Genomic DNA, 24,745 nt, shown 5'->3' on the forward strand with positions numbered 1-24,745 from the left:
ACCATACCACCTTGTGGCTAACGCCATTTTACCTATGGTGAAAATGGAAGATTTGGCCCACATTCCCCACACTGGCCAGATTGGGAAGGAATAGATTTCGTTTCAGCCAAATGACGTCCACTGTTGTATAAAGGCCTAAGATTTCTACAACGACTGGTCCTGCGCTGCCCGCATCCAGGTGCTTCCCGCGACCTTCACCAAATCGTCGGTCCACCTAGTGGCGGACTCGAGAACTTTCCAGCCTCAGCCGCCATCAGCTCTCCGAGCTATGTGCCTCGCTCGCTGTCACTTGATTCCAATTCTGTGGGCTATGTCCAGCGTTGCCAGTTTTTTTTTTCGCCAAGTCGGGACCTTGGTACTTTTTGAGTGAAAATAGCGGGATTCTTCCGTCAGAAGCGGGACATAGTAAAAAAACGTATAATAATCAAAGGTTTTCAAATATTTATCTTTTTATTTGACTTAAAATTACGTTTACGTGACAATAGATAGCAAAAGTAGCTATAGAAAATGTATTTTAACAATAAAAATAATATTTTAAATCAGATTTAGTACGTACGCCACGTACGGTCGAGTTCTCTCCGAAAAGCGGGACCGAGCCTGTCCCGCGCGGGACATTTAAATTTGATTTAAAAATCGGGACGTCCCGCCAAAATCGGGACGTCTGGCAACGCTGGCTATGTCGGTCACTTTGGTTCTCCTGCGGATCTCCTCATTTCTGATTCGATCACGCAGGGAAACCCCGAGCATAGCCCGCTCCATCGTCCTTTGGGTGACCTTGAGCCTTCTTATGAGGCCCATAGTAAATGACCACGATGTCATCACTGGCAACACACACTGGTCAAAGACTTTTGTATTGAGACACAGGTGTGTTTCGGACTCAAATTTTACTGGTTAGGTTTTGTTGGAGACCAAGCAGTATCTCCTGGCTACACAGGAGTTGCAGCGGTGGGAATGAAAGTGTAGTGGGAATATTCCCGTCAACTCACCTGTTATCCAGCTCGATGGCCGGGTCAGCGGTGGCCTCAGCGAGATTCGTGACGGACTTGCTTTTGAAGCACTGGAAGTCAACATGGCGACTCTTGGCTTCCACCAGATAAACTGCCTTTGCCTGAAGTAGGTGGTCTAGCAGTAAGACCATCTGCTTCAGACCCAGAGCTCCAGGGTTGGATTCCCAGTAGGGGCAGATTTTTCTGTTTGGTTTTGTTGGTGACAGGGCTTGTTCTAAGTCCGCCTGGCTAGCTACCACCGTCTTACCTAAGTCTGTCGCCATAACAACAATGTTAACAGCGTTGTTGTGTTCCGGCAGTAAGAGGTAAGATCCTCCGTGGTTGAGGATTCCGGGAGAAGCTCGCTTCCACCTTCGGCCTGATCATCACTTTCTATCAGGTTAGATGTAGGTCAAATGCAAAGGAGTTGCAGCGGTGGGAAAGTGTGGTGGGAATATTCCCGTTATCACCTGTTATCCAGCTCAATGGTTGGGTTCAATTGGAGACCAAGCTGTAGATCCTGGCTACACAGAAGTTGCAGAGGTGGGAAAGTGTGGTGGGAATATTCCCGTCAACTCACCTGTTATCCAGCTCGATGGCCGGGTCAGCGGTGGCCTCAGCGAGATTCGTGACGGACTTGCTCTTGAAGCATTGGAAGTCAACATGGCGGCTCTTGGCTTCTTCCTTCTCCCAGGACATGTGAATGAATGGACGCTGCACGTAGTTGTATATCACCTGAAAGTAGAAAAGAAAAAACTTAATTTTTGCATAAATTAAATAATAAGTTATCTATAGTCCGGTCTCCAAGCACGTAGAATTTTGTCCAATGACCCAAGATACCCATCCTTATCGCTCGCACACTCACTGCGGGCGCCCGTCGCACAGTCGCGACAGCAATATAATTACGCGCGAGCGATAAGGATGGGTAGCTTGGGGTCATTGGACAAAATTCTGACCAAAGATTTGATGGACAATAGCCTCCCCCAAGATTTCCACAATGACCGGTCATACACTGCATTCAGGTTCTTCTGCGACCTTTACCAGGTCGTCAGTCCACTAGGAGGCCTGCAAAATGCAATGTGGCATTTTGCGTGGCCGCCAGTCGAGAAAGTTTCTTCCCCAAATTCATCGGTTTTATCCTAAAACTATCAGTTCGTTTCTGTCCTTAAACCATCAGTTCGTTTCTGTTCTAAACCATCAGTTCGTTTCTGCCCCAAAACCATCAGTTCAATAAGCTAAGTGACCTCATCATCATCATCATCATCATCATGATCTCAGCCATAGGACGTCCACTGCTAAACATAGGCCTCCCCCAATGCTTTCCAAGTTGCCCGGTAGGTAGCGGCCTGCGTCCAGCGCCTTCCTGCTACCTTTAGTGCCTTTTCACACGTTCCGGTTGCCGGCTATCCGGCGCCGGGTACCCGGTGGTGAAGTGTATGGGCATGGTACGTAGCTTTCACATGTTCCGGCGTAATTAATCCGGCATGCTCATACATTCACGACCGGGTACCCGGCGCCGGATAGCCGGCAACCGGAACGTGTGAAAAGGCACTTATGATGTCTTCGGTCCACCTTGTGGGAGGACGTCCCACGCTGCGTTTTCCGGTACGCGGCCTCCACTCCAGAACCTTGCTGCCCCATCGGCCATCAGCTCTGCGTACTATGTGCCCTGCCCATTGCCACTTCAGCTTGCTAATCCTATGTGACCTGCCCAGCCCACTAATGATCATATCAATTTACCTCCGCGCGTCCGCCGGGCCGCTTGCGCACTTTCTCCTTATACGTAGGATAGCCCTCCACTCCGAGACGGATTTTCTTCAGCCCGCGCTCTTTCATCACTTGCTTTGCCACGTCCCTGTAAAATACAATATTCGAAATTACAATCTATGCTTCATGGCTTCATAGAGGTCTTGGGATACAGATTTGATCAGGGACTACAAAAAGAGGGGTATTTTTACATAACTGTTTAAAGGTTCCACTAGATGCACACACACCTCTATTGGTTCTGGAATTCTTGGGGTAGGGGAGTCCTACCTACGATCAGCAGTAGAAATCTTTCAGATGGTGACAGGCAATGATCACCCATCCACTTACCACTGCAGTGTAGGTTGCATGACTAATAATAAGATATTAAACTCTATTCTCTTCAAGATAAGTCACCTGATCTCTACGAAAAACAAGTGAAGAGCGCGACTTTTATCCAGCAATAGACGCCTTTTGACCTAGGGAACAATCACAGGACATTGATCTCTATTCTCTACAGAATACCGACCTGTTCTCGATGTACTTGAAGAACAAGGAGGATACTCCTAAGTCCTTCGATTTTGAGAAGAGTCACAGGAAATTAGCCTTCCGTCTTAGAGAAGGATCTCAGGATATTGAACTCTATTCCCTTCAGCATACGCACCTGTTCTCAATGTACTTGAAGAACCTATACAGCGGCGTGGACAGCACGGTCTGGCTGTACTCATCTCCCATCTATAATGGACACTCCGAGTTTTTCTGCTAAAAGAAGGAACACAGGATATTCAACTCTATTCCCTTGACGATAGTCACCTGTTTTCTACGAAAAACAAGCGAAGACTGTGACCTGTATGCAGCAGTAGAGGCCTTTAAACCTAGAGGAGTGTCACAGGAAATGCAACCCTATTGTTTTCAAAATACTGACCTATTTTCAATGTATTTGAAGAACCTATACAGCGGCGTGGACAGCACGGTCTGGCTGTACTCGTCGCCCATCTGCGGCGGGTACTCCTCGTCCCACTCCACCATCAGGCAGGATCGGATCGAGGAAGGACTGGCTTCGATTCCCAGTAGTCATGGAAGTGTGGCAGCAATGGGAGGCAATATAGACAGTTGATGCCTTCGGCCGAATCAACATACATCATTTCATCCGCTCGAGGAAGGAGGACTGGCTTCGAATTCCCACAAGGGTAATTTTTCCACAATGCTAAGAGGGTGTGTTTTGGCAGCTGAAGGTCTGTCAGTTTCTACAATCGGCCTGATCCATCTAGCCTCAGTCTCTCAGTCTGCTCACGCTAGTTAGACGGCGAGAGTCCTAATGTTGGCATATTTCTTACACAGTTAAAGAAAGAGGAAAAAAGGAGACGGAAGGTCGCAGATGATGTTTGCTGTGATCTGTGTGTGTTTTGGAGTTCTTTCGCTACCTGCAGCGAAAGACTGACCTTGTCCAGCTTACATCCAGCAGCAGACGTCTGTCAGATTGGAGAAGGATCACTCACCTGTTTGTTCTCCACGACAAAGTGACCTTTGTCCAGCAACAAACTAATTTCACGTTAGAGAAGGAACACAATTACAGGAAAATCAACCCTATTCCCTTCAGAATACGCACCTGTTTTCAATATACTTGAAGAACCTATACAGCGGCGTGGACAGCACGGTCTGGCTGTACTCGTCGCCCATCTGCGGCGGGTACTCCTCGTCCCACTCCACCGAGTCGTCGTCGAGCAGCACCACCACGTGGCACTCGCGGTCGCCGCGCTCGGCCGACTCCACCATCAGGGGCGGGTCAGATCGAGGAAGGACTGGCTTCGATTCCCAGTAGTCATGGAAATGTGGCAGCAATGGAAGGGAAGATAGACAGTTTCTGCCTTCGGCCGAATCAATATACATCATTTCATCCGCTCGATGAAGGATTCCCACAAGGGTCATTTCTCCACAATGCTAAGAGGGTGTGTTTTGGTAGCTGAAGGTCTGTCAGTTTCTCTACCATCGACCTGATCCATCTAGCCTCAGTCTCTCAGTCTGCTCACGCTAGTTAGACGGCGAGAGTCCTAATGTTCGCATATTTCTTCCACAGTTAAAGAAAGAGGGAAAAAGGAGACGGTAGGTCGCAGATGATGTTTGCTGTGATCTGTGTGTGTTTTGGAGTTCTTTCGCTGCTTGCAGCGTAAGAACGGTCCTTGTTCAGCTTACATCCAGCAGCAGACATCTGTCAGATTGGAGAAGGATCACTCACCTGTTTGTTCTCCACGACAAAGTGACCTTTGTCCAGCAACAAACGACTTTCACCTTAGAGAAGGAACACAATCACAGGAAATTCAACTCTATTCCCTTCAGAATACCGACCTGTTCTCGATGTACTTGAAGAACCTATACAGCGGCGTGGACAGCACGGTCTGGCTGTACTCGTCGCCCATCTGCGGCGGGTACTCCTCGTCCCACTCCACCGAGTCGTCGTCGAGCAGCACCACCACGTGGCACTCGCGGTCGCCGCGCTCGGCCGACTCCACCATCAGGGGCGGGTCAGATCGAGGAAGGACTGGCTTCTATTCCCAGTAGTCATGGAAATGTGGCAGCAATGGGAGGCAAGATAGACAGTTTCCGCCTTCGGCCGAATCAATATACATCATTTCATCCGCTCGAGGAAGGAGGACTGGCTTCGAATTCCCACAAGGGTAATTTTTCCACAATGCTAAGAGGGTGTGTTTTGGCATCTGAAGGTCTGTCAGTTTCTACAATCGGCCTGATCCATCTAGCCTCAGTCTCTCAGTCTGCTCACGCTAGTTAGACGGCGAGAGTCCTAATGTTCGCATATTTCTTCCACAGTTAAAGAAAGAGGGAAAAAGGAGACGGAAGGTGGCAGATGATGTTTGCTGTGATCTGTGTGTGTTTTGCAGGCAGCGAAAGACTGACCTTGTCCAGCTTACATCCAGCAGCAGACGTCTGTCAGATTGGAGAAGGATCACTCACCTGTTTGTTCTCCACGACAAAGAAGTGACCTTTGTCCAGCAACAAACGACTTTCACGTTAGAGAAGGAACACAATCACAGGAAATTCAACTCTATTCTCTAGAAAACACTTACCTGTTCTCGATGTACTTGAAGAACCTATACAGCGGCGTGGACAGCACGGTCTGGCTGTACTCGTCGCCCATCTGCGGCGGGTACTCCTCGTCCCACTCCACCGAGTCGTCGTCGAGCAGCACCACCACGTGGCACTCGCGGTCGCCGCGCTCGGCCGACTCCACCATCAGGGGTAGGATCAGACGCTCGAGGAAGGATTCGAATTGACGGCGGGCGCCTTCGTTGGATAACTCGTGGAGGAGGCCGCGGAGGTTCTGGAATGGAAGTAAAAAGACATTTAAATGACTTAAAAGCTTCAGCTCTGGGAAACCATCAATAGCATTCATAATAGGCTAGTTTCCTTAAAAAATTTTTAGTCTGTCAATTTTAATATAAAAAAATATTGGACATGTATATTTTTAATTGTCAATCAAACAAATAATTACAAAGTTATAGTGCGTTGAAGTTCCGCGCGACGTCACAAAGTGCTGCACTTTTACGCACTCACTGACTTCACGGGCCTTTTCTTTAGAACTTTGGCACGCTTTATCTCTTTACTATTTCATTAGTTTTAAAAACTGAAAAATACGTGTCGAGTAGTTTTTGATAAGCTAATTGACGGAATAATTAAAACTTGCTTTTTTACCCAGGAAACATCCCTATGTAAAAGGCTATGTACTAGTAACGATAGTAGCCGACCTAAAAGTGCACGGTGAGGTTTCATTATCCCCCTTATTAATAAAAGTTACACCCTAGTTGAACTCTGAAGCTGTAACTTTTTATTAATAAGGGGGTAAAAATGTTACAGTACAGACAACCCATTATGCAGAGTGGAGACAGAAGGAACTCCACAGCACGTGCTTATTAAAAGCAGGAGAGTGGTAGATGATCAAGCCCATAATACTCCAATCTTCAGCATCACTGCCAGAAACCTGCTCGCGTTTCGGGGTGATCTGGATTGTGTGAACTTGTGTAGAGTAGAAGGAGAACCACGAATCAGCAGGCACTAGGCAGCTAAAAAGACCTGACTGGCTGAAGACAAGGATGCAATGCAATTATAGAACTTTGTATCAGGCGTGTAAAAGCCAAGTTACTTTTGACGAAAAATGAGTGCGAGACTTGGCTTTTTGGGTGGGGTGACATGGACTGACCTGGCACCGAACAGTATTGGCGTCAAACGGCAGCAGCAGGCCTTCTACCTCTCGTTTCTGCCACCATATCTCCTGTGTAGCCAGCGCCAGTTTTACTATGGGGACCTATCACGAGAGTTATTAGCTACTTGACTGACCTGGCACCGAACAGTGTTCGCGTCAAACGGCACCAGCAGGTAGTCGCAGGCTTCTCTCAACTCCTGCACAGACACGGTGGGCGGGCAGCGGATGGTGCCTCCTCGGTAGTACTCCAGGATGGCCCGGAAGACTGTCCCTGAGATGCCCTCGCATCAAGCGCTAATGATATCGAGAGGAGAGAAATTTCTAGCCAAAGTGCCATCAAGCGACAACCAGACACTGCCCTTAAAGAAGCAACTATAGGTGTGACAGACCTAGACAGTCTACAGTGCAAAGGCTCCATGGAGCGAGAAGACACAGCACGTACTTATGGAATACAGGAGCATAGTAGATCAACAAGCCCAAATATCTAGCATCACTGCCAGAAGCTTGCAGCAGTCTGCCCAGGCTGTTCGCGTTTTGGGGTTATTTAGATGGTGTGGAGTAGGAATCAGCAGACACTAGACAGCTGAAAAGACTTGACTGGCTGAAGACAAGGGCGCAGGTTTAGATGCTTGCACCGGGCGTGTACAAGGCAAGTAATTTTGACGACGAATGAGTCCGAGACTTGGCTCCTTGGAACTAGTGAAGGCCTAGTTTACTATGGGGATCTATTAGCTACTGGACTGACCTGGCAGCGCACAGTATTGGCGTCAAACGGCACCAGCAGGTAGTCGCAGGCCTCCCTAAGCTCCTGCACAGACAGTGGGCGGGCAGCGGATGGTGCCTCCTCGGTAGTACTCCAGGATGGCCCGGAAGACTGTCGCTGAGATGCTCTCATCAATTACTAAGCTACACTAGGTACCATAATCGGAGAATGTTCCATAAAGAAGCACCTGTATACTGGTGACAGACTTAGCGTACTGTGCAGAGGCTGCATGGAGACAGAAGAAACGCCACAATACGTGCTTGCTTATGGAATGCTCCTGCATGGTAGATCAACGGACCCAAATTCTCCAATCTCCAACATCACTACCGAAAGCCTACAGCAGCGTGGAGCCTGTCTACAACGCACGCTGCATTTTGGGATGACCTGGATTGGTTGGAGTGGGAAGAGATCCACAAATCAGCAGGCAAGGACTAGAAATTACCCCTGTGACTGAGGACAAAGGAATAGTAGTAGAAGCTTGCACTTTTGACATTCACTGACCTGGCAGCGCACAGTATTGGCGTCAAACGGCACCAGCAGGTAGTCGCAGGCCTCCCTAAGCTCCTGCACAGACACGGTGGGCGGGCAGCGGATGGTGCCTCCTCGGTAGTACTCCAGGATGGCCCGGAAGACTGTCGCTGAGATGCCCTCGCATCAAACGCTAAGTTATTGATCGACAAACAGACACTCTTAAAGAAGCACCTACAGGTGTGACAGATGTAGATAACCTACTGTGCAAGGAAACAAAAGGAACACAACATCACGTGCGTATAAAAAGCAGGAGAGTGGTAGATGATCGGGCCCAAAATACTCCAATCTTCAGCTTCACTTCTAGAAGCTTTTGCAGCCATCTAGACAGGATGTTTCGTTTTGTATCGTTTTGGGGTGATCGGGGTTCGTTGGAGTGGGTTTCGTAGGCAGCAGAATTGACCTTATTAACTGAAGACTAGAGTGCAAAAGAAGCTTGAATATGATGTATAAAAAGCTGGTTACGGCGCTGTGTAAGATTGACGTTGACTGACCTGGCACCGAACAGTATTGGCGTCAAACGGCACCAGCAGGTAGTCGCAGGCTTCTCTCAACTCCTGCACAGACACGGTGGGCGGGCAGCGGATGGTGCCTCCTCGGTAGTACTCCAGGATGGCCCGGAAGACTGTCGCTGAGATGCCCTCGCATCAAGCGCTAATGATATCGAGAGGAGAGGAATTTCTGGCCAAAGTGCCATCAAGCGACAACCAGACACTGCCCTTAAAGAAGCAACTATAGGTGTGACAGACCTAGACAGTCTACAGTGCAAAGGCTCAGAAGACCTAGACATTCTACAGTGGTAGGGTAAAAAGATTATGAGACATGTAGAGGCTCCTTAAGAGCATAATGACGATTTGTAAGAACTATTTATTAGTCCAAACAAATAAAGAAATTTTGACTTTGACTTTGACTTTGCTCCATGGAGCGAGAAGACACAGCACGTACTTATGGAATACAGGAGCATAGTAGATCAACAAGCCCAAATATCTAGCATCACTGCCAGAAGCTTGCAGCAGTCTGCCCAGGCTGTTCGCGTTTTGGGGTTATTTGGATGGTGTGGAGTAGGAATCAGCAGACACTAGACAGCTGAAAAGACTTGACTGGCTGAAGACAAGGGCGCAGGTTTAGATGCTTGCACCGGGCGTGTACAAGGCAAGTAATTTTGACGATGAATGAGTCCGAGACTTGGCTCCTTGGAACTAGTGAAGGCCTAGTTTACTATGGGGATCTATTAGCTACTGGACTGACCTGGCAGCGCACAGTATTCGCGTCAAACGGCACCAGCAGATAGTCGCAGGCTTCTCTCAACTCCTGCACAGACACGGTGGGCGGGCAGCGGATGGTGCCTCCTCGGTAGTACTCCAGGATGGCCCGGAAGACTGTCGCTGAGATGCCCTCATCAATTACTAAGCTACACTAGGTACCATAATCGGACAATGTTCCATAAAGAAGCACCTGTATACTGGTGACAGACTTCGCGTACCGTGCAGAGGCTGCATGGAGACAGAAGAAACGCCACAATACGTGCTTGCTTATGGAATGCTCCTGCATGGTAGATCAACGGACTCAAATTCTCCAATCTCCAACATCACTACCGAAAGCCTACAGCAGCGTGGAGCCTGTCTACAACGCACGCTGCATTTTGGGATGACCTGGATTGGTTGGAGTGGGAAGAGATCCACAAATCAGCAGGCAAGGACCAGAAATTACCCCTGTGACTGAGGATAAAGGAATAGTAGTAGAAGCTTGTACTTTTGACATTCACTGACCTGGCACCGAACAGTATTGGCGTCAAACGGCACCAGCAAGTAGTCGCAGGCTTCTCTCAACTCCTGCACAGACACGGTGGGCGGGCAGCGGATGGTGCCTCCTCGGTAGTACTCCAGGATGGCTCGGAAGACTGTCGCTGAGATGCCCTCGGCTACTTCGTACTCGCCACGCTCGTTGGTGTGAGTGAAGTCTAGACCTGGAAGTTAAGGGGTCTTTCAAAAGTAGAACGACAGTCGTTGCAAGAATCAAGAGAGACAAACGAGAGAACAGGAGACTTAAGAATATACGAGACTATTCCCACCTCTCGTTCCCACCGCTGCAACTCCTGTGTAGCCAGGATCTACAGCTTTACCGCCATAAAAATCCAACTAATGAAAATCAAAACTTAAGTATGTTATGTCCTGTCTCTATCTTGTTCACGAACTAATGTCGTCTCGACTGGTGGTAGGTAATTGTTATTTTTATCCCAATACGCAGTTGGCATACAATTTTCGTGTGCTGTCCTCCAAAACTCAGTCAATTTTATAGTCAGTTTCAATCACTATTTTTAAGAAAGCCTTGTCAGTTGTATATTTGGTATCTCAGAACTCAATTAATCATGTTTCTTTGTCAAAATCAGTCAATTTAAAGTTATTTTTAATTATTAGTGAATGAAATATACTAACGTAATTAGAGAGAAAAGGCCTATCCAAAAGTCTGTAGACAAAAACTTGTGTTCCATCTGAGTCATAGAAGCTGCTGTTAACTTTCACCAATAAGCCTCAATAAATTAATAAACACTTGCCCAAAGCAAGTGACTCATAACTAACCTAACAGTACTCAGCTAATGCAGGCCTTTCCCAGAAGTGAATGTGTTATAGAAAATCAATATTTGAGAGTAGAGATAAGTTTTTATCTATACTATATAAAGCTCGATTACCACTCACTGACTCACTCACTCACTGATCAGGGGTATTTTTGGGGTATTTAGAGGGGAGAGGGGTAAAATTGTAGGTGTTTATCTCAAACTAGATTTTTCAACACGCAGGTTTTTTAGATTTTTTGAACCAAAAAACAAAATGGCGGCCTTTTTTGAGACACCAACTTTTTTGTCTTTGGTCCTGAATTTTTTCTTTTTTGGTGATTTGTTGGGGTTGCCAAGATGTGTTAAAAATTTAGAGAAAAAATTGGAAAAACAAAATGGCCGCGCCGCCATCTTGGATTGAAAATGCGATTTCGGGGTGTTTTTAGGGAGGTGTCACTCCGAGATGCGCAATTGTTTTTGAAAAATTCTTTTGGGTGTTTGTGACATGTATAGTCTTCTTTAGAGCCACATGCACAGATTATCAAAAAACAAGATGGCGGCTGAGCTGTCGGCCATTTTGTTGCGATCAAAAAATTCCCAAAGTTTGACACGAATTTTCCGGTAGATGGCGACATCGGAGTGGGGTACAATGTTCCGGGCGATTGTTGGTCTGTTATTCGAGTGTTGCCATGAATCGGAAAAAACTACCATTTTGGAAGAAAATTTTCCACCATGGCCCCGGATAGTAGAAAATGGAAATTTCCAGAAATTCCAAAAACTTGGTATGCAGTCTGGTGACATTTGGGGACCCGAATGACATTTCACCATTTTTATCAAAAAAGTCTGGCAACACTGAAAGTTATGGGGATAAGTTTTTTTTGCGACATGGGTGACTTTAAAGTTAGTGACAGACAGAAAGAATTATGGCAGAAAAAAAATAAAAATGAGGTTTGGTCGGATATACGACCCAGATTATGGGAAAAATCCGAAATGTCAAAAAATCAAGATGGCGGTTGAGCGGGCGGCCATTTTGTAAAAAGTTGAAAATTTCGAATTTTTGGGATTCATTTTTCGAGTACATGGCAACATTTTGGAAAGTCGAGTTGTATGAGGCGGTTGTGTGTCTTGTCAAGAGGTTTCGTTTGGGTGAAGAAATTTCTCCAGTGTTGCCATACCTTAGGAGATTTGGTCCAAAAATGTCGAAAGTAGAAATAACGACTTCCGGTCAAAAATTTGGATGATGCCTCCTGCAAAGGGGTCGTGCAAATGACATTTGACCATTTTCATCTCGATCACCTGGCAACACTGGAAGTTATGGGGAAAAGTATTTTTTGCGACATGGGTGTCTTTAAAGTTAAGGACGGACAGAAGGAGTTATGGCAGAAAAAATCCAAAAATGTGATTTGGTCGGTTATACGATCCAGACTATGGGAAAAATCCGAAATGTCAGAAAATCAAGATGGCGACCGAGTGAGCGGCCATTTTGTAAAAAGTTTCAGATTTCTGATTTTTCAAATGCATTTTTCGGGCAGTTGGCAACATTTGGGAAAGTCGAGTTGTATGGGGCGATTACGTAGTTTGTCAAGGAGTATCGTTTGGGAAAACTAAAATTTCCAGTGTTGCCATACTTTGAGAGTTTTGGTCCAAAAATGTAAAAAATGGAAATAACGACTTTCGGTCAGAAATTTGGATGACGCCTCCTGCAAATAGGTCAAACTAAAGACATTTGACTATTTTTATCTCGATCACCTGGCAACACTGGGAGTTAGGGGAACTCAAAGTTTTGGGACAACGGAGGAATAAGGAATTGTAGAAACAAATGAATTCGCGATTGGGTGAAGTTAGAAAAAAAGTAAAAATGGGGTTCGGCGCGGAAAATGGTCCAGATTAAGGCAAAAATGCAAAATTTTGGAAATCCAAGATGGCCGCCAAGCGTTCACCCGTTTTCCTAAAGGGACTAAATTCTCCATACAAATTGTATGCAGGGGAGCTTAGCTAACGTAGAAAAAGGCGAGGCCGAAGGCTGAGCGATAGTTTAAAGCCCGAGAATTGTCACAGATTAATTTTTATGCGTCAAAAAAGGATTAGAGTCCAGTGACAGACAGAAAGGCGAGGCCGAAGGCCGAGCGATAGTTCAAACCCCGTGAGTTACCATAGTTAAACTTGTGCTGCGTCAAAAAGCAAAAGAGCCTTGCGACAAACGAGAACGCCCCCTGTAATTTTTGCGAGGCCGAAGGCCGAGCTCCGAATGCGAGGCCGCAGGCCGAGCGCCGCGTAGGGCGAAGCCCGGAGCGGCCAGCATCGCAGATCTAGCTTTTGTAGCCCGCGTAGCGGGCGACCAAAGCTAGTCTTTATTTATAAAACCGAAAGGTCACTGACTCACTCACTCACTCATCACGAAATCTCAGAAACTACAAGTGCTAGGAGTATCAAATTTTGCATGGGGGTTCCTTTTAGAACTTAGGTGCTCGCTACGACGGGATTTTGCCAAATTCAACCCCTAAGGGGGTAAAACGGGATTCACGCGTACGAAGTCGCGGGCGGCCGCAAGTTACAAAATAACAAAGAATTGGGTAAAAAGTAGTCTTTAACACTTATGAAATATGTAACTTTCTATTGATGAAATCATTTTCTAAATCAAATCAAATCAAATCAAATTAGTTTATTGCAATTGTAGGTACATATCATACATTGATGGATCTTAAATTTAAACGTAAAATTGTTCAGCTACAATTTGCCAAGCAGATGGCGTGCAATATACATATAAATGGTTACTTAATACTAATTAACTAATTTACTTAAAACCTGTTCATTTTATAATTTTACATGCAAACATTTAATTTTTATGATCACATTTTTAAATTGTCCAGGAGGAATTCGTTAATGGAGTAGTATGCCTTCTCAACCAGAAAGTGAAATAATGCATTTTTAAAGGAAATTAATTCTTCTTTATTTCTTATGTTGTCCGGTAACTTATTGAAAATACGTGGTGCCATACCCGTGACATTTTTCGTGAACAAAGCAGTCTTATGTGTTTTCGAGCATATTTTGTTTTTATGACGTTTACTATTTAATGTCTTAAATAACGATAAGTTCTTTTTAACGAAAAGACAGATTTCCTGTATATAAATACACGGCAGGGTCAGCAGTTTCAATGACCTAAAGTGTGGTAGACAACTATCGGTTGGTCGCAATTTGCACAGAGCTCGAACACATTTCTTTTGTGCTCTGAAGACTGTTTCTCTATCCGTGGAGTTACCCCAGAAGATGATTCCGTAACGGATCGTTGATACGACATATGCGTGGTATGCTATTAAAACAGTGGGTTGATTAACGAGTCGGGCAAGTCTATACACTACTACTTTTTTATCACCGGAAAATTTTTAACAGGTTATGTAGAAATGTGTGAAAATTATAAAGTAAAAAAAAAAAATTAAATTTTTATAAAGTTAATTTTTTTATTAAATTTTCTTTAGTCCCTATTTTACGCGTCACAGCTGGGCCACTCCGCTGCTCGTTCATTCAGTAGAGTAGTCGTACGCGCTCGCACATTGATCTGTCTGTCTCGCTCACGCCTTGACCACGCTTCCAGTGTTATTATTACTAATTTAGACCATTATAATGCAACATTTCAAGTAATTTTGAGTTCTAATAAGTGTTTCATTACACTTACGTACTTCTTTACGTGGTATTCTGACTGTTAACACTAATTGTAAGTTAATAATACAATGAAATACCTACCTACTGTGAATACGTTACGAATACACACCAATGTGTCGTTACGAGGCTACTACGACTTTAAAAGAAATATGTAATTCAAAGATCTGCCAAAACAGCGGCTTTCAGTGTTATCATCACAGAATAATAATAATGTATTACTTAGCTACCTATCTTAGGCTATTTTTATTGCAACATTTCAAGTAGGTAATTAGAATTGTAATTGAACGCAGGGCAAAGGACGAAAACAGTAATTTAGTAATTACGTAATACGTCACGTTGTATTTCTGTGAGTTTTTAACACTAGTTAATAATAATACCTACTGTGTAACTCCAATTGAGATCGCGCGTCGTTCGTAGTTCGTGAATTTAAGATCCGCCATAACAGCTGAGTGGTGCGAACAGTTTTAGATGGTGGTTTTAGTAGGCGCTTAGGTAAAATAATAAAAATAATTCAACTTTCCCTTCATACTTACCCGGGCTTAGGATCGGCCTTAGGACCGGCAAAATTCAATGCTTTGATAAGCACCCTGCATCGTGCTGAAGTGTGGCTGTCCCGGTACAGTCGCAAAACTGCACTACACAATTTCTCCGGCCAAGAATAATAATGCACGTATCATTAACACGTATTCACGTGAGGTGAATTGGTAAGACAACGTAATAATTGCACGACACTATTGACTTGATTGATACAATGTTAACAAGACACTTCACGACCGATAAAGAGCTCGCGCGCGCGCAACTGACCGACCGCGGCCGGCGGCCGGAAGAGCGAGAGGGCGGCGCGGGCCGCGGCCCCGCGCCGCCCTCTCGCTCGTGGCTCGCGGGTGATAATGGCCGCACAACATACACCGCCGCCTTTAGGAAGCGTCGGGCCGGCAACGTCGCATCTCTCTCCATAGTAACGGGCGGCCTTGCGTTGAGCGTAAATAGTGCTAGCGACGCGTGTGTCCAAATATTACCAATTTTGGGATGAAATTTTGAGTAGCTTTATTTAACTTTTTTTTTTGCATAAATAGGATCAGTATCAATAACTCATTACCCAGATTTTTTTTTTCCGGTGATAAAAATGTAGTGGTGTATAAAGCATATGAATATTTGTTTAGCTTTTTGCACACTGTTTCTGTCTGAAATTTCCATGTCAAATTATTATCCACCCAAAGACCTAGGAACTTTGTTTTGTCGGTTTCTTCTATTTTTGTGTGTTTAAATTTAATGTCCAGATTTAGTTTATTTGTGTTTTGTTTAAATGTCATGATATGCGTCTTACTTAAATTTATTTTAATATTATTTGAAATAAGCCATTCAATTACATTGGAAAGTGTCATATTTATGTCAGATTTGTAGGATTCTAATTTATCTCCAGTAAATAATATTGTACTATCGTCAGCAAATAAGGTCATTGAGTAATCTGTAACTTTAGGCATGTCATTAATGTAAATCAAGAAAAGTAATGGTCCAAGGATACTTCCTTGGGGGACTCCATACTTTACCAGTTTTCTTTCAGAACAAAAACATTTTTCTATTTTTAATTTAGGACAAATTTTAGTGATAAGCACAAAATAATGCATCAATAAGCACAAAAGAAATTCAGTGTTATAATTTAATTATAATTAATTAGATCATTATATTTAACGTGTTACAATTAACAAATAAACAATTAAATAACTGTATTTTATTCGTTCTGATTAGATCGTACGTTTCATATTAATTAACTTGATTAGAAATTTCATTATAACTTATAAAGTAGGCATCATCATCATCATCAATTCAGCCACACGTCACACACACACACGCACACGCTCGCGCACATGCACACACACTCGAAAAACATAACCTTCCTTCTGGCGCAGTCAGTTAATAAACATTAATGACCAACATAATACAAGTTTGACTAATTCTCTTCTTTAGTACATAGTTATAATTTATCTAATGACTAAGACAATTCTGTGACAAAGAAAATGTGTAAACAAAGTTGCTTGCATAAAAACAAAGCAAATGCCAATCACCAAAGTAAAAACATCATAAAACTCATTTCATTTCTGCAAATAGGCTTTTAAAAAGCACTTTTAAACGTCGCATTATTAACCCTACCACTGCTTCGGGACAATAAATGGGCCAGTGCTGAGAAGAAGCAGCGCAAAAAACTCACATCCGTATTCACAAATGATACTTGCTTAAGTGAAGCAGCAAATCGAAGGCACAGCATTGAATAGGGCTCTGTGATTGGTTCGTGTGTCACCCTGTGCGTCCACACGCACTATGAGACCTCATAGTAATGTTTGTAAATACGGGTGTTAGTCACTAAAGTGCAATAGGTTAGCTAAACATGCCTTTATGCTGACATAATAGAAACACAATATAATTGGTTATCAGACAATACTGACCATGTTATCATGTCAAATACACTATGCCCTAATAAAAACATTGTTTATGGTCAGATTACACAATATAATGCAATTTAGCATTCAAATTACACCATTGTTTGAAAAAGCAATGGCTGACATTGTTTTCAAGCCACAATGAGATTTTTTTATCAGAATATGATTAAACCCATCATCATTGAACATCATTGAACTTAGTTTTACATGAAGATACATGCAAAAATGTCAAATTCAAACTGTAAATTTGTATTTTAGGTCTTTTGAAACAATATAATGATGATAAATAACAGTAGGTACTCCTAAAACTAGTGATGGGCCAACTCGGGAAAAACAAAACTCGATTTAACCCGAGTTAAAATCCACGTAACTCGGGTTTAACTCGAGTTCTTCTTCTTCTTCTTCTTTGGTTTATGGCGATGAACTTGCGTTTTTTCGCCACTGAGGGCACACTATTCCGCCAATGTCACGTGCGCAGCTTTTACACAGTGTGGTTATAAAAATAAATAATTTTGTAGCTGCAATTTAAGCAAATTTAAATACCTAAAACAAACAGACATCACAAATAAGACAACACAATACATGAAAATAAAATATCAACAGAACAAACAATAAAATTATGGGAGACAAAAAAGGGATGTTGTTGTTGCGGGCGACAATTTAGGGAAAAAAAAAAAAAAAAAAAAAAAAAAAGGAGAGACTTGTCACTCAGAGGGATGATTTATAAACGTTTGCCAAATAGAACCATCCACCTACAAATTAATTTTGTTTAAGTTAATGAATTTAACAAGGGATTTTAAAGTGGAAGGGTTATTACAATTAAGTACACACTTAATGTTAGTAGGGAGTGGGAATTTTTTTGGAAGAAAATCAAACAAGGAAGAGCCAATTTTGGGACAGTTAAAAAATATATGATTGGTTGATCCCTCATCTAAGCCGCACTCACATAGGGAATTATCTTTAATCCGCATTTTTGCAAGGTGAACCGGTGTACAAGCATGTCCAAGACGCAAGCGACAGATAATGGAAACAGTCCTTTTAGATAAGTGGTGATATTTAAAGAACCAGGGTCTTGTGGGAATGCTCTGTTGGATGTCTGCATAATATCTACCAGCCAATCGTTTAGACTTTTCCCAATGAGTATTCCATGATTTGTAAAGGTGACTGCGTGGCAGGGAGGAAGCGTCATGTGCATATAACTTGTAATGTTCCAACGAGCCAGTGGTTATAGCAATTTTGGCGGATGAGTCTACTGTTTCATTACCAGGAATTCCTCGATGACTTGGGATCCAGGCCAAAACGACGTTTAAATTCAGCTGATTACACTGATATAGGGCTTCTCGAATTTTGAAAATTATTGGAAATTTGGATTTGGATTTGAAGGGGTTGGCTAAAATGGATTGAAGACAGCTTAGAGAATCGGTGAAAATTAGAGTGTTGTTGAGTTGATGAGAGATAATGTAGCGAATAGCTTCAAGTATAGCAACAGATTCTCCGGTGAACACTGATGTAACAGGAGGACACTTAAAATTCAATGTTATTTTGTATGCTGGGATCCATACTGCAGCACCTGTGCATCCACCTTCGTCCAGCTTAGAAGCATCAGTATATATCTTGAGCCAGCCTTGCCAGTGTTCAGAGACAATATTGATAAATTCTTGGCCTGCAGAACATGAATCTTTAGTTATACCAAAGTTTAAAATAATCGAGGGATGGTAAAGTAAAGATTCAAAGCTGTTAGAGAAAAGGGGATTCAATGTCATGTTTTCAATCGGAGTGGGGAGACGGTTAAATTTCTGGTAACTTAACAAGATACATGGTAAACTCCGGGAGAGGTCATTGTTGATCAGTGAAGAGAGGAGGATTAATTTGTCATTTAATGGGTGAGTTGAATTTTGAGAAACTTTTAAATAAAATCTGTCACTGAGGTATTGTCGACGCAAATAGAGGGGAGGTTCCAAGCTTTCAACTTGTAATCCGTTGATAGGCGAGGATTTCATAGCTCCCAGTATTATGCGAAGACATGTAGACTGGGTTTTAGTAAGCTTATCGAGGACGGATTTGTTGCACGGGTCTAACAGAAATGAAGCATAGTCAAAATGGCTACGAACGATAGCATTATATAGTAGCTTTTGGGAATAAGGATGAGCACCCCACCAGGCACCCGAGAGGGCTCGAAGAATATTTAACCCTTTTTCTGCCTTTCCAAGGATGTAACTGAAATGCGGGATACCTGACAATCGGGTGTCAAGAACTAATCCCAAAAACTTTACTTGATTGTTGCAGGGAATGGTATCGCCGTTCAATGAAATATCTAAATTTGGAATGGAACGTTTTCTAGTGAAGACAACGCAACTACATTTTTGAACAGAAATTGAGAGTCCATGATCTGTCATCCAGGAGTTAAGGTAATCTAATGCTGAGTTTAGGCGGGAGCTTGCTTCGTTAATAGATTTGGAGGAGTAATACAGGGATATATCATCCGCGTACTGCAGTATGCTGCAGAAAGAGTCAACTGTTCTGTTTAGGTCGTATGTATAAGCGCTATAGAGTAGGGGACTAAGCACAGACCCTTGAGGGAGGCCTTTCCATATTAAACGAGGAACAGAAGAGTCTTGGCATCTCACCGTTATTGATCTAGACATCAATGTGTTACAGATGAGACGTACCAGTTTCTCCGGGATACTCAGCAAGTGCAATTTTTGCCTGAGCAATGGGAGCAAAACATTATCATACGCGGAGGCTATGTCCAGGAAAACACCAACAAGGAATTCTTTATTTTGGAAAGCTACTCGAATATCGGTTGTCAAGATGCTCAAACTATCAAGAGTGCTCAGCCCTTTACGGAAGCCAAATTGGGACTTAGGCAAGATGTTGTTGGATTCTAAGAACCATTCTAAGCGGTTTTTAACCATGTGCTCCATTATTTTGAGAAGGACGGAAGAGAGAGCTATAGGACGGTAGGAATTGTGGTCTGAAGGTTCTTTTCCTGGTTTGGGGATTGGAATAACTATCTGTTGTTTCCAAGATTCCGGAAGAGAACCTAGATCATGAAAAGAGTTAATGGTGTCAAGAAAGTAATGTTTGGCTTTTTCGGGGGATTTTAATATAAAAGAGTATGGGATTCCATCTACCCCTGGGGAAGAATCCTTTAAACCGTCAAGAGCCAATGACAGTTCTTCAAATGAAAAGGGCCGATCGAGGTTGTTTGTATGAGGAAGAAAACTACTGGGAGAAGGGAAGCTATCCATGAAAGGAACAAAAGGAGGGGCCAATTTGTCAGCGAAAGCATTTAACCATGCTGAGGGATCATTTGATGGAGCATTAATTGGTAATAAAGACCTACGGTATCTTTTGATATGCTTCCAAACTATTGAGGAAGGAGTTCTTGGAGACATAGTCTCGCAGAACTTAATCCAGCCCTTTCTCTTCTTTTTGGCCAAGAATTTTCTGGTTTGCGCAGAAGTTTTTTGGTAGAAGATGTAGTTCTCCATGGACATTGAACGATTGTATCTTTTTTCAGCCTCTTTGCGATTTTGGACACTAGCAGTACACTCTGCATCCCACCAGGGAGGTGACACCTTCCTAGATGGGTTTTTTGTGGGAATATGAGCATCAGCTGATGTCAGCAGGGTATTCACAAACTCCGAGTACACATCAAGAGCGTTCTCGTTAGTGACGTTAGGTAGGTCCTTCAGTTTTTCTCTAACCGACGCATAATAGCCTGACCAATCAGCGTTATTTAATTTATATTTTAAGAGGGGAGGGGGGCGATTTATTACAGAGTTATTATTCGGTAGAGAAATTAAAATTGGAAAATGGTCACTACCGAACGTGCTCTTAAGAACACTCCAGGAAAGAATTGAGCTTAAATTAGGTGAACAAAACGAGACATCCACGGCAGACGCTGGGTTTTGAGCCGGCGCACATCTTCTCGTTGGACAGCCACTGTTCAAAATGCAGAGGTCCAAATCATCCAAAAGATCCAAAAGCAATGATCCAGGGGAGTCAGAGTGATATGAGCCCCATGAGACGTGATGGGCATTTAAGTCACCCATAATGAGGACAGGGGGAGGAAGGGATATAATGGCAGAGCGTAATTCATTAATAGAGGAAGAGTTAGGACGAGGAATGTAAGCGGATAGAAAGGATATGTCAAATACTCGCACGGCCACGACATTAATGTCTTGACTGTGCGAGGGGAGAGGAAGTTGAGTATAGCGGAGAGAGCGCCTTACAAGTAAGGCACTTCCCGCGTAACCATCGGTCCTATCATCCCGGAGGCACGAGTAACCTGATACACGAAAGTGTGAACCAGGCACCAGCCATGTCTCCGAGATGGCTAGGACCGATGGAGAATATTTATTAATTAAAAAAGTTAATTCGTGTTTTTTACGTCTAATGCTTTTGCAGTTCCATTGGACTACCTCTGTCGACATTATTATTGCAAGTTAACTGCGAGATTTGGGAAAGCTTTTGCGCAACGTTGGACGGTAAGGTGTTTTTACGGCCAGAAACAATTTGAAGGATAAGAGAGAGAACCAGGTCTAGAAGGTTCTCCTCTCCTAAGGAGGAAAAAGAGTCATCGCCTAACGCGCAGCCATTGGGGAGGGCGGAGGCACAGTTGCCTATTATGGCTTGGTGCGCCTGTTTGTCATACCCTTTATTCAATGGCGTATGAGGACGGGAAGGACGCGGGATGGACTTTCTGTAAGAGCTGGATTGAGTGGAGGGTGAGGATTGGGGGTAGGAAGATTGAGGAGTGGGGTTGGATTTTTGGGGAGATGGGGATTTAGCAATGTCTGCATATGACCTACGAACTGGCGCAAATTGGGAGGAGGCCTGGGAGTAAGAGACATTGTCCTGAGACATGGTGATCTTAATTGCCTTCTGCCGAGAGTGCTCTGGGCAGGACCTGTTTAAAGCAAAATGGGGGCCTTGACAGTTGATACATGTAGCTTTGTCTTCCGTAACTTGGCATTCCTCAGCAGAGTGTGGTTGTGTGCATCGGTAGCATCTTGGCTTGGATCGGCATTGAGACTTAACGTGGCCAAAACGACAGCAGTTCATGCATTGGATAGTTGGGAGTTGGTACGTCTCAACTGGTAATGAGTTGTGGAAGCAAAAGACTCTTTCCGGGAGAACTTGACCCTTAAATGTGACTACGACTGTTTGTGTGGGGACCCAGGAAGTTTGATTTTCTTGAACTAGTTTCCTATTGAGACGGCGCGCCTTCAAAAGGATACCGCAGCCATCTGGGGTAGTCAAAGATTCTGCGAGTTCCTCCATGGTCCAGTCTGTAGGGATATTTCGAATGAGGCCCATGCGGGTCACGTTATAAGTTGGGATGGAAGCTACATATTTGTACATGGACAAAATTTCATTATTAAGGAAATTGTTGGCAGCAGTGGATGAAAGAAATTCGACAGAAATCCTGTTTCTGCCAATTTTTTTGACACCGTCTAAAATAATTCCCTGTATCTTGTTAGTGACCAGAAATTTGCCAAATCTCATGGGTTGAATATAAGCTGGGGAAGAAGGTTCATTTTCCACATGGGAAACGTGAACGATAAAGGGGCCTTTGTCCTGGTCGCTGTATATTTTAGGAGCAATCACAAGTGAGGGATGTGTGTACACCGATTGATGATTTTGTGAAGATCCGTCTGTGTTTGTCCTCTTGGCGGGCTCGGAGTCAACCTCCGTATCTAGGCGGCGTTTAGTTGCCGTTTGGGAGAATAAGGGTTGGGAGACCTCCATTGTATCCGTCTGATCTGGAGGATCAGGCGGGTCGGGAGGACTGGGGTCCATTTTTGTTAAAACTTACCGAGAATAAATAAACTTATGTACCACCACCCTTGTTTTAGTAATAATTTAGCTTAAAATTGGTTTTCTTTAAAAGATTACACTAGTAATTACACCAAAACTAATTGTTTTCCTGAAACACGTGTAGCCACTGACACTCGCGAGACGGAACCTTAACTCGAGTTACGTAACTCGAGTTAAGTGGATGGACAAGTGAATGTTTTTATTTTTATTATTACCAGTTTATTCCCTCAGATTCGCATTAACAGTATAAAAAAATATATATTATTCATTTATAATGTATTGGGAGAATCATATTAACTAAAGTAAGAAAGAAAATTATTGTTTGAAATAGAATAATTTATTCACGTATTTTTGGCTTGAATTTTAATTTTAAAAAATATTTATATTTATTATCACTTGGCATTTTTTAAAAACAGAACATAAAACACGAAAATCTACAACAATAATCGGCAGTTTAAAGTTTACTTCAAATCTACATTATATTGTAACACTTGTTTGTTATGAATGGACGAATGAACATAGTCTCATCACTGAAATGAACGGCAAACTTCGCTCCATGTCGGTTCCATTCGGTTTACGATACGAACTCGAGTCAGAGGGAATTCAACTCGAGTGGGTTCGAGTTACGCCCAACTCGAGTTAACCCGAGTTACCTACTCGAGTTGACCATCACTACCTAAAACTGTAATTCCTACACTTTATTTGTGATAGAAACTCTTATTTGGTAAAGAAAAATCCAAACAACTCACCAGAACTAAACATTCTGCCCAACATGGTATTAGGATGGGCAGTGAACTGTGCAGGATCCACCACAAACCTGGTGTTGTCCACCACCAGGGTAATTCTATCGTCACACAGCTGGATTTGCGACTTCTGTCCGTTCCTTGGAGGGTCCTGAGCAGACGAAGTCGAAGGAGTAGGCGCGCTAGGAATCTGGTTCTTGGGAGGCATATTCGGCAGTCTCCCGCGGATGTTAGGGCCGTTCCGCTTAGACAAACGCTTGCGACGGTCCTCGTCTCTCCTATACTCTTCGGTGTCGCTACTGCTGTCAGGGTAGAAAAATGGTCTGCGTTGATCAGTCATGGCCTCTTGGCCTGGCAATTGCGAGTCGGACATAGGCGCTCGCTCGTCTCGAGCCCTCACATCACGATCGACGCTACGTTGCCGCGGCGGCTTCGACAATTCAGTGGTTTTCGTCGTGGAAATTTTTGTTTGCGAAATAAAAGACGTCAACTGGAATGACAGTTCCAGAAAATCTGGAACGGTAGTGCTGCTCGTGTATCGATAATAGTGCAGTTATTATCTCACAGTCTCACACTTTCAAACTACGAGTACGATAAAATAGACAACAATTTTTTTTCCGAACTGTGCATAGTATCGATACTATTCGATGCTATATTGCTTGCTATGCTGATAGGAAAAATAATCACACAACAGATGGATGCCAAACTTGGATGTTGGTGCAAGCAGACATTATCGATCATCATGATAAACTATCGACAAAGATTTATCGATAATTTGAACAGCATTGGATTTGAAGTTTGAAATGTGGCATAGGGAAACACTATTTAGCCACTATTTCTTGAAAAGGGAAGCACACTAAACTTCGATATTCGGTTAAAAAAATATAGCAAAACAAAGTATGCCTGACCAGGAACATAAAAACCCTCGCCATGTTGCGGAAAACTAATGGTACTAATTTCTTTTAATGGCAACAGTTACTGAAAACTTCATTGTCATGTCACCTTGCATGTCAGTCTATTGCTGTCAAAGTGTAAACAAACTTTATTTTAAATGTGCGCAATTGATTTTGTGAATTAAATTGCTAAAATTTTTTTATAGTCGTGAAAGAAAAGTGGTTTACAATGTGTTAAAGTATTTGTCGAAGAGAAATACTAAGGGTTCGGACAATATTTTCATTGAATAATGTTTCCGACAAAGGTTGTCAAATTGACTGACATGTTTATCGCATAGTACAGTCCACTATGAAAATTAGCTGTGGTTTGTTTCAACTGCCTATTTTAAAATTTT

General features: G+C 43.3%; 1 protein-coding gene and 1 long non-coding RNA gene across 2 annotated transcripts; one reads left to right on the forward strand and one right to left on the reverse strand.

Annotated features, from left to right (window-relative positions):
• Positions 1 to 1,250: 1,250 nt before the first annotated feature.
• On the reverse strand, positions 1,251 to 23,985 carry LOC135084815 (BTB/POZ domain-containing protein 10). Its single transcript, XM_063979556.1, has 6 exons — positions 23,464 to 23,985; positions 10,006 to 10,202; positions 5,813 to 6,066; positions 2,727 to 2,841; positions 1,567 to 1,721; positions 1,251 to 1,260 (listed from the first exon to the last, which is right to left on the reverse strand). Exons 1-6 carry the CDS (start codon positions 23,828 to 23,830, stop codon positions 1,251 to 1,253), a joined length of 1,098 nt encoding a protein of 365 aa, XP_063835626.1. The 5' UTR covers positions 23,831 to 23,985.
• LOC135085061 (uncharacterized) lies at positions 17,441 to 20,342 on the forward strand. Its single transcript, XR_010260010.1, has 3 exons — positions 17,441 to 18,771; positions 19,175 to 19,296; positions 19,547 to 20,342. It is a non-coding gene; the product is annotated as an uncharacterized LOC135085061 (long non-coding RNA).
• Positions 23,986 to 24,745: the final 760 nt, after the last annotated feature.

The sequence above is a fragment of the Ostrinia nubilalis genome, chromosome 27, assembly GCF_963855985.1.
Source record: "Ostrinia nubilalis chromosome 27, ilOstNubi1.1, whole genome shotgun sequence".
Classification (NCBI taxonomy): domain Eukaryota; kingdom Metazoa; phylum Arthropoda; class Insecta; order Lepidoptera; family Crambidae; genus Ostrinia; species Ostrinia nubilalis.

What these genes read in the sequence shown, in the direction of transcription:
- LOC135084815 (XM_063979556.1), bottom strand. Translation starts at nt 23,830, where the DNA reads ATGTCCGACTCGCAATTGCCAGGCCAAGAGGCCATGACTGATCAACGC. An exon ending in TTCAAGTACATCGAGAACAG is followed by an intron (nt 2,842 to 5,812) that starts GTAAGTGTTTTC and finishes TGTATTTTACAG; the next exon opens with GGACGTGGCAAAGCAAGTGA. An exon ending in GGCCCGGCGGACGCGCGGAG is followed by an intron (nt 1,722 to 2,726) that starts GTAAATTGATAT and finishes TTCTACTTTCAG; the next exon opens with GTGATATACAACTACGTGCA.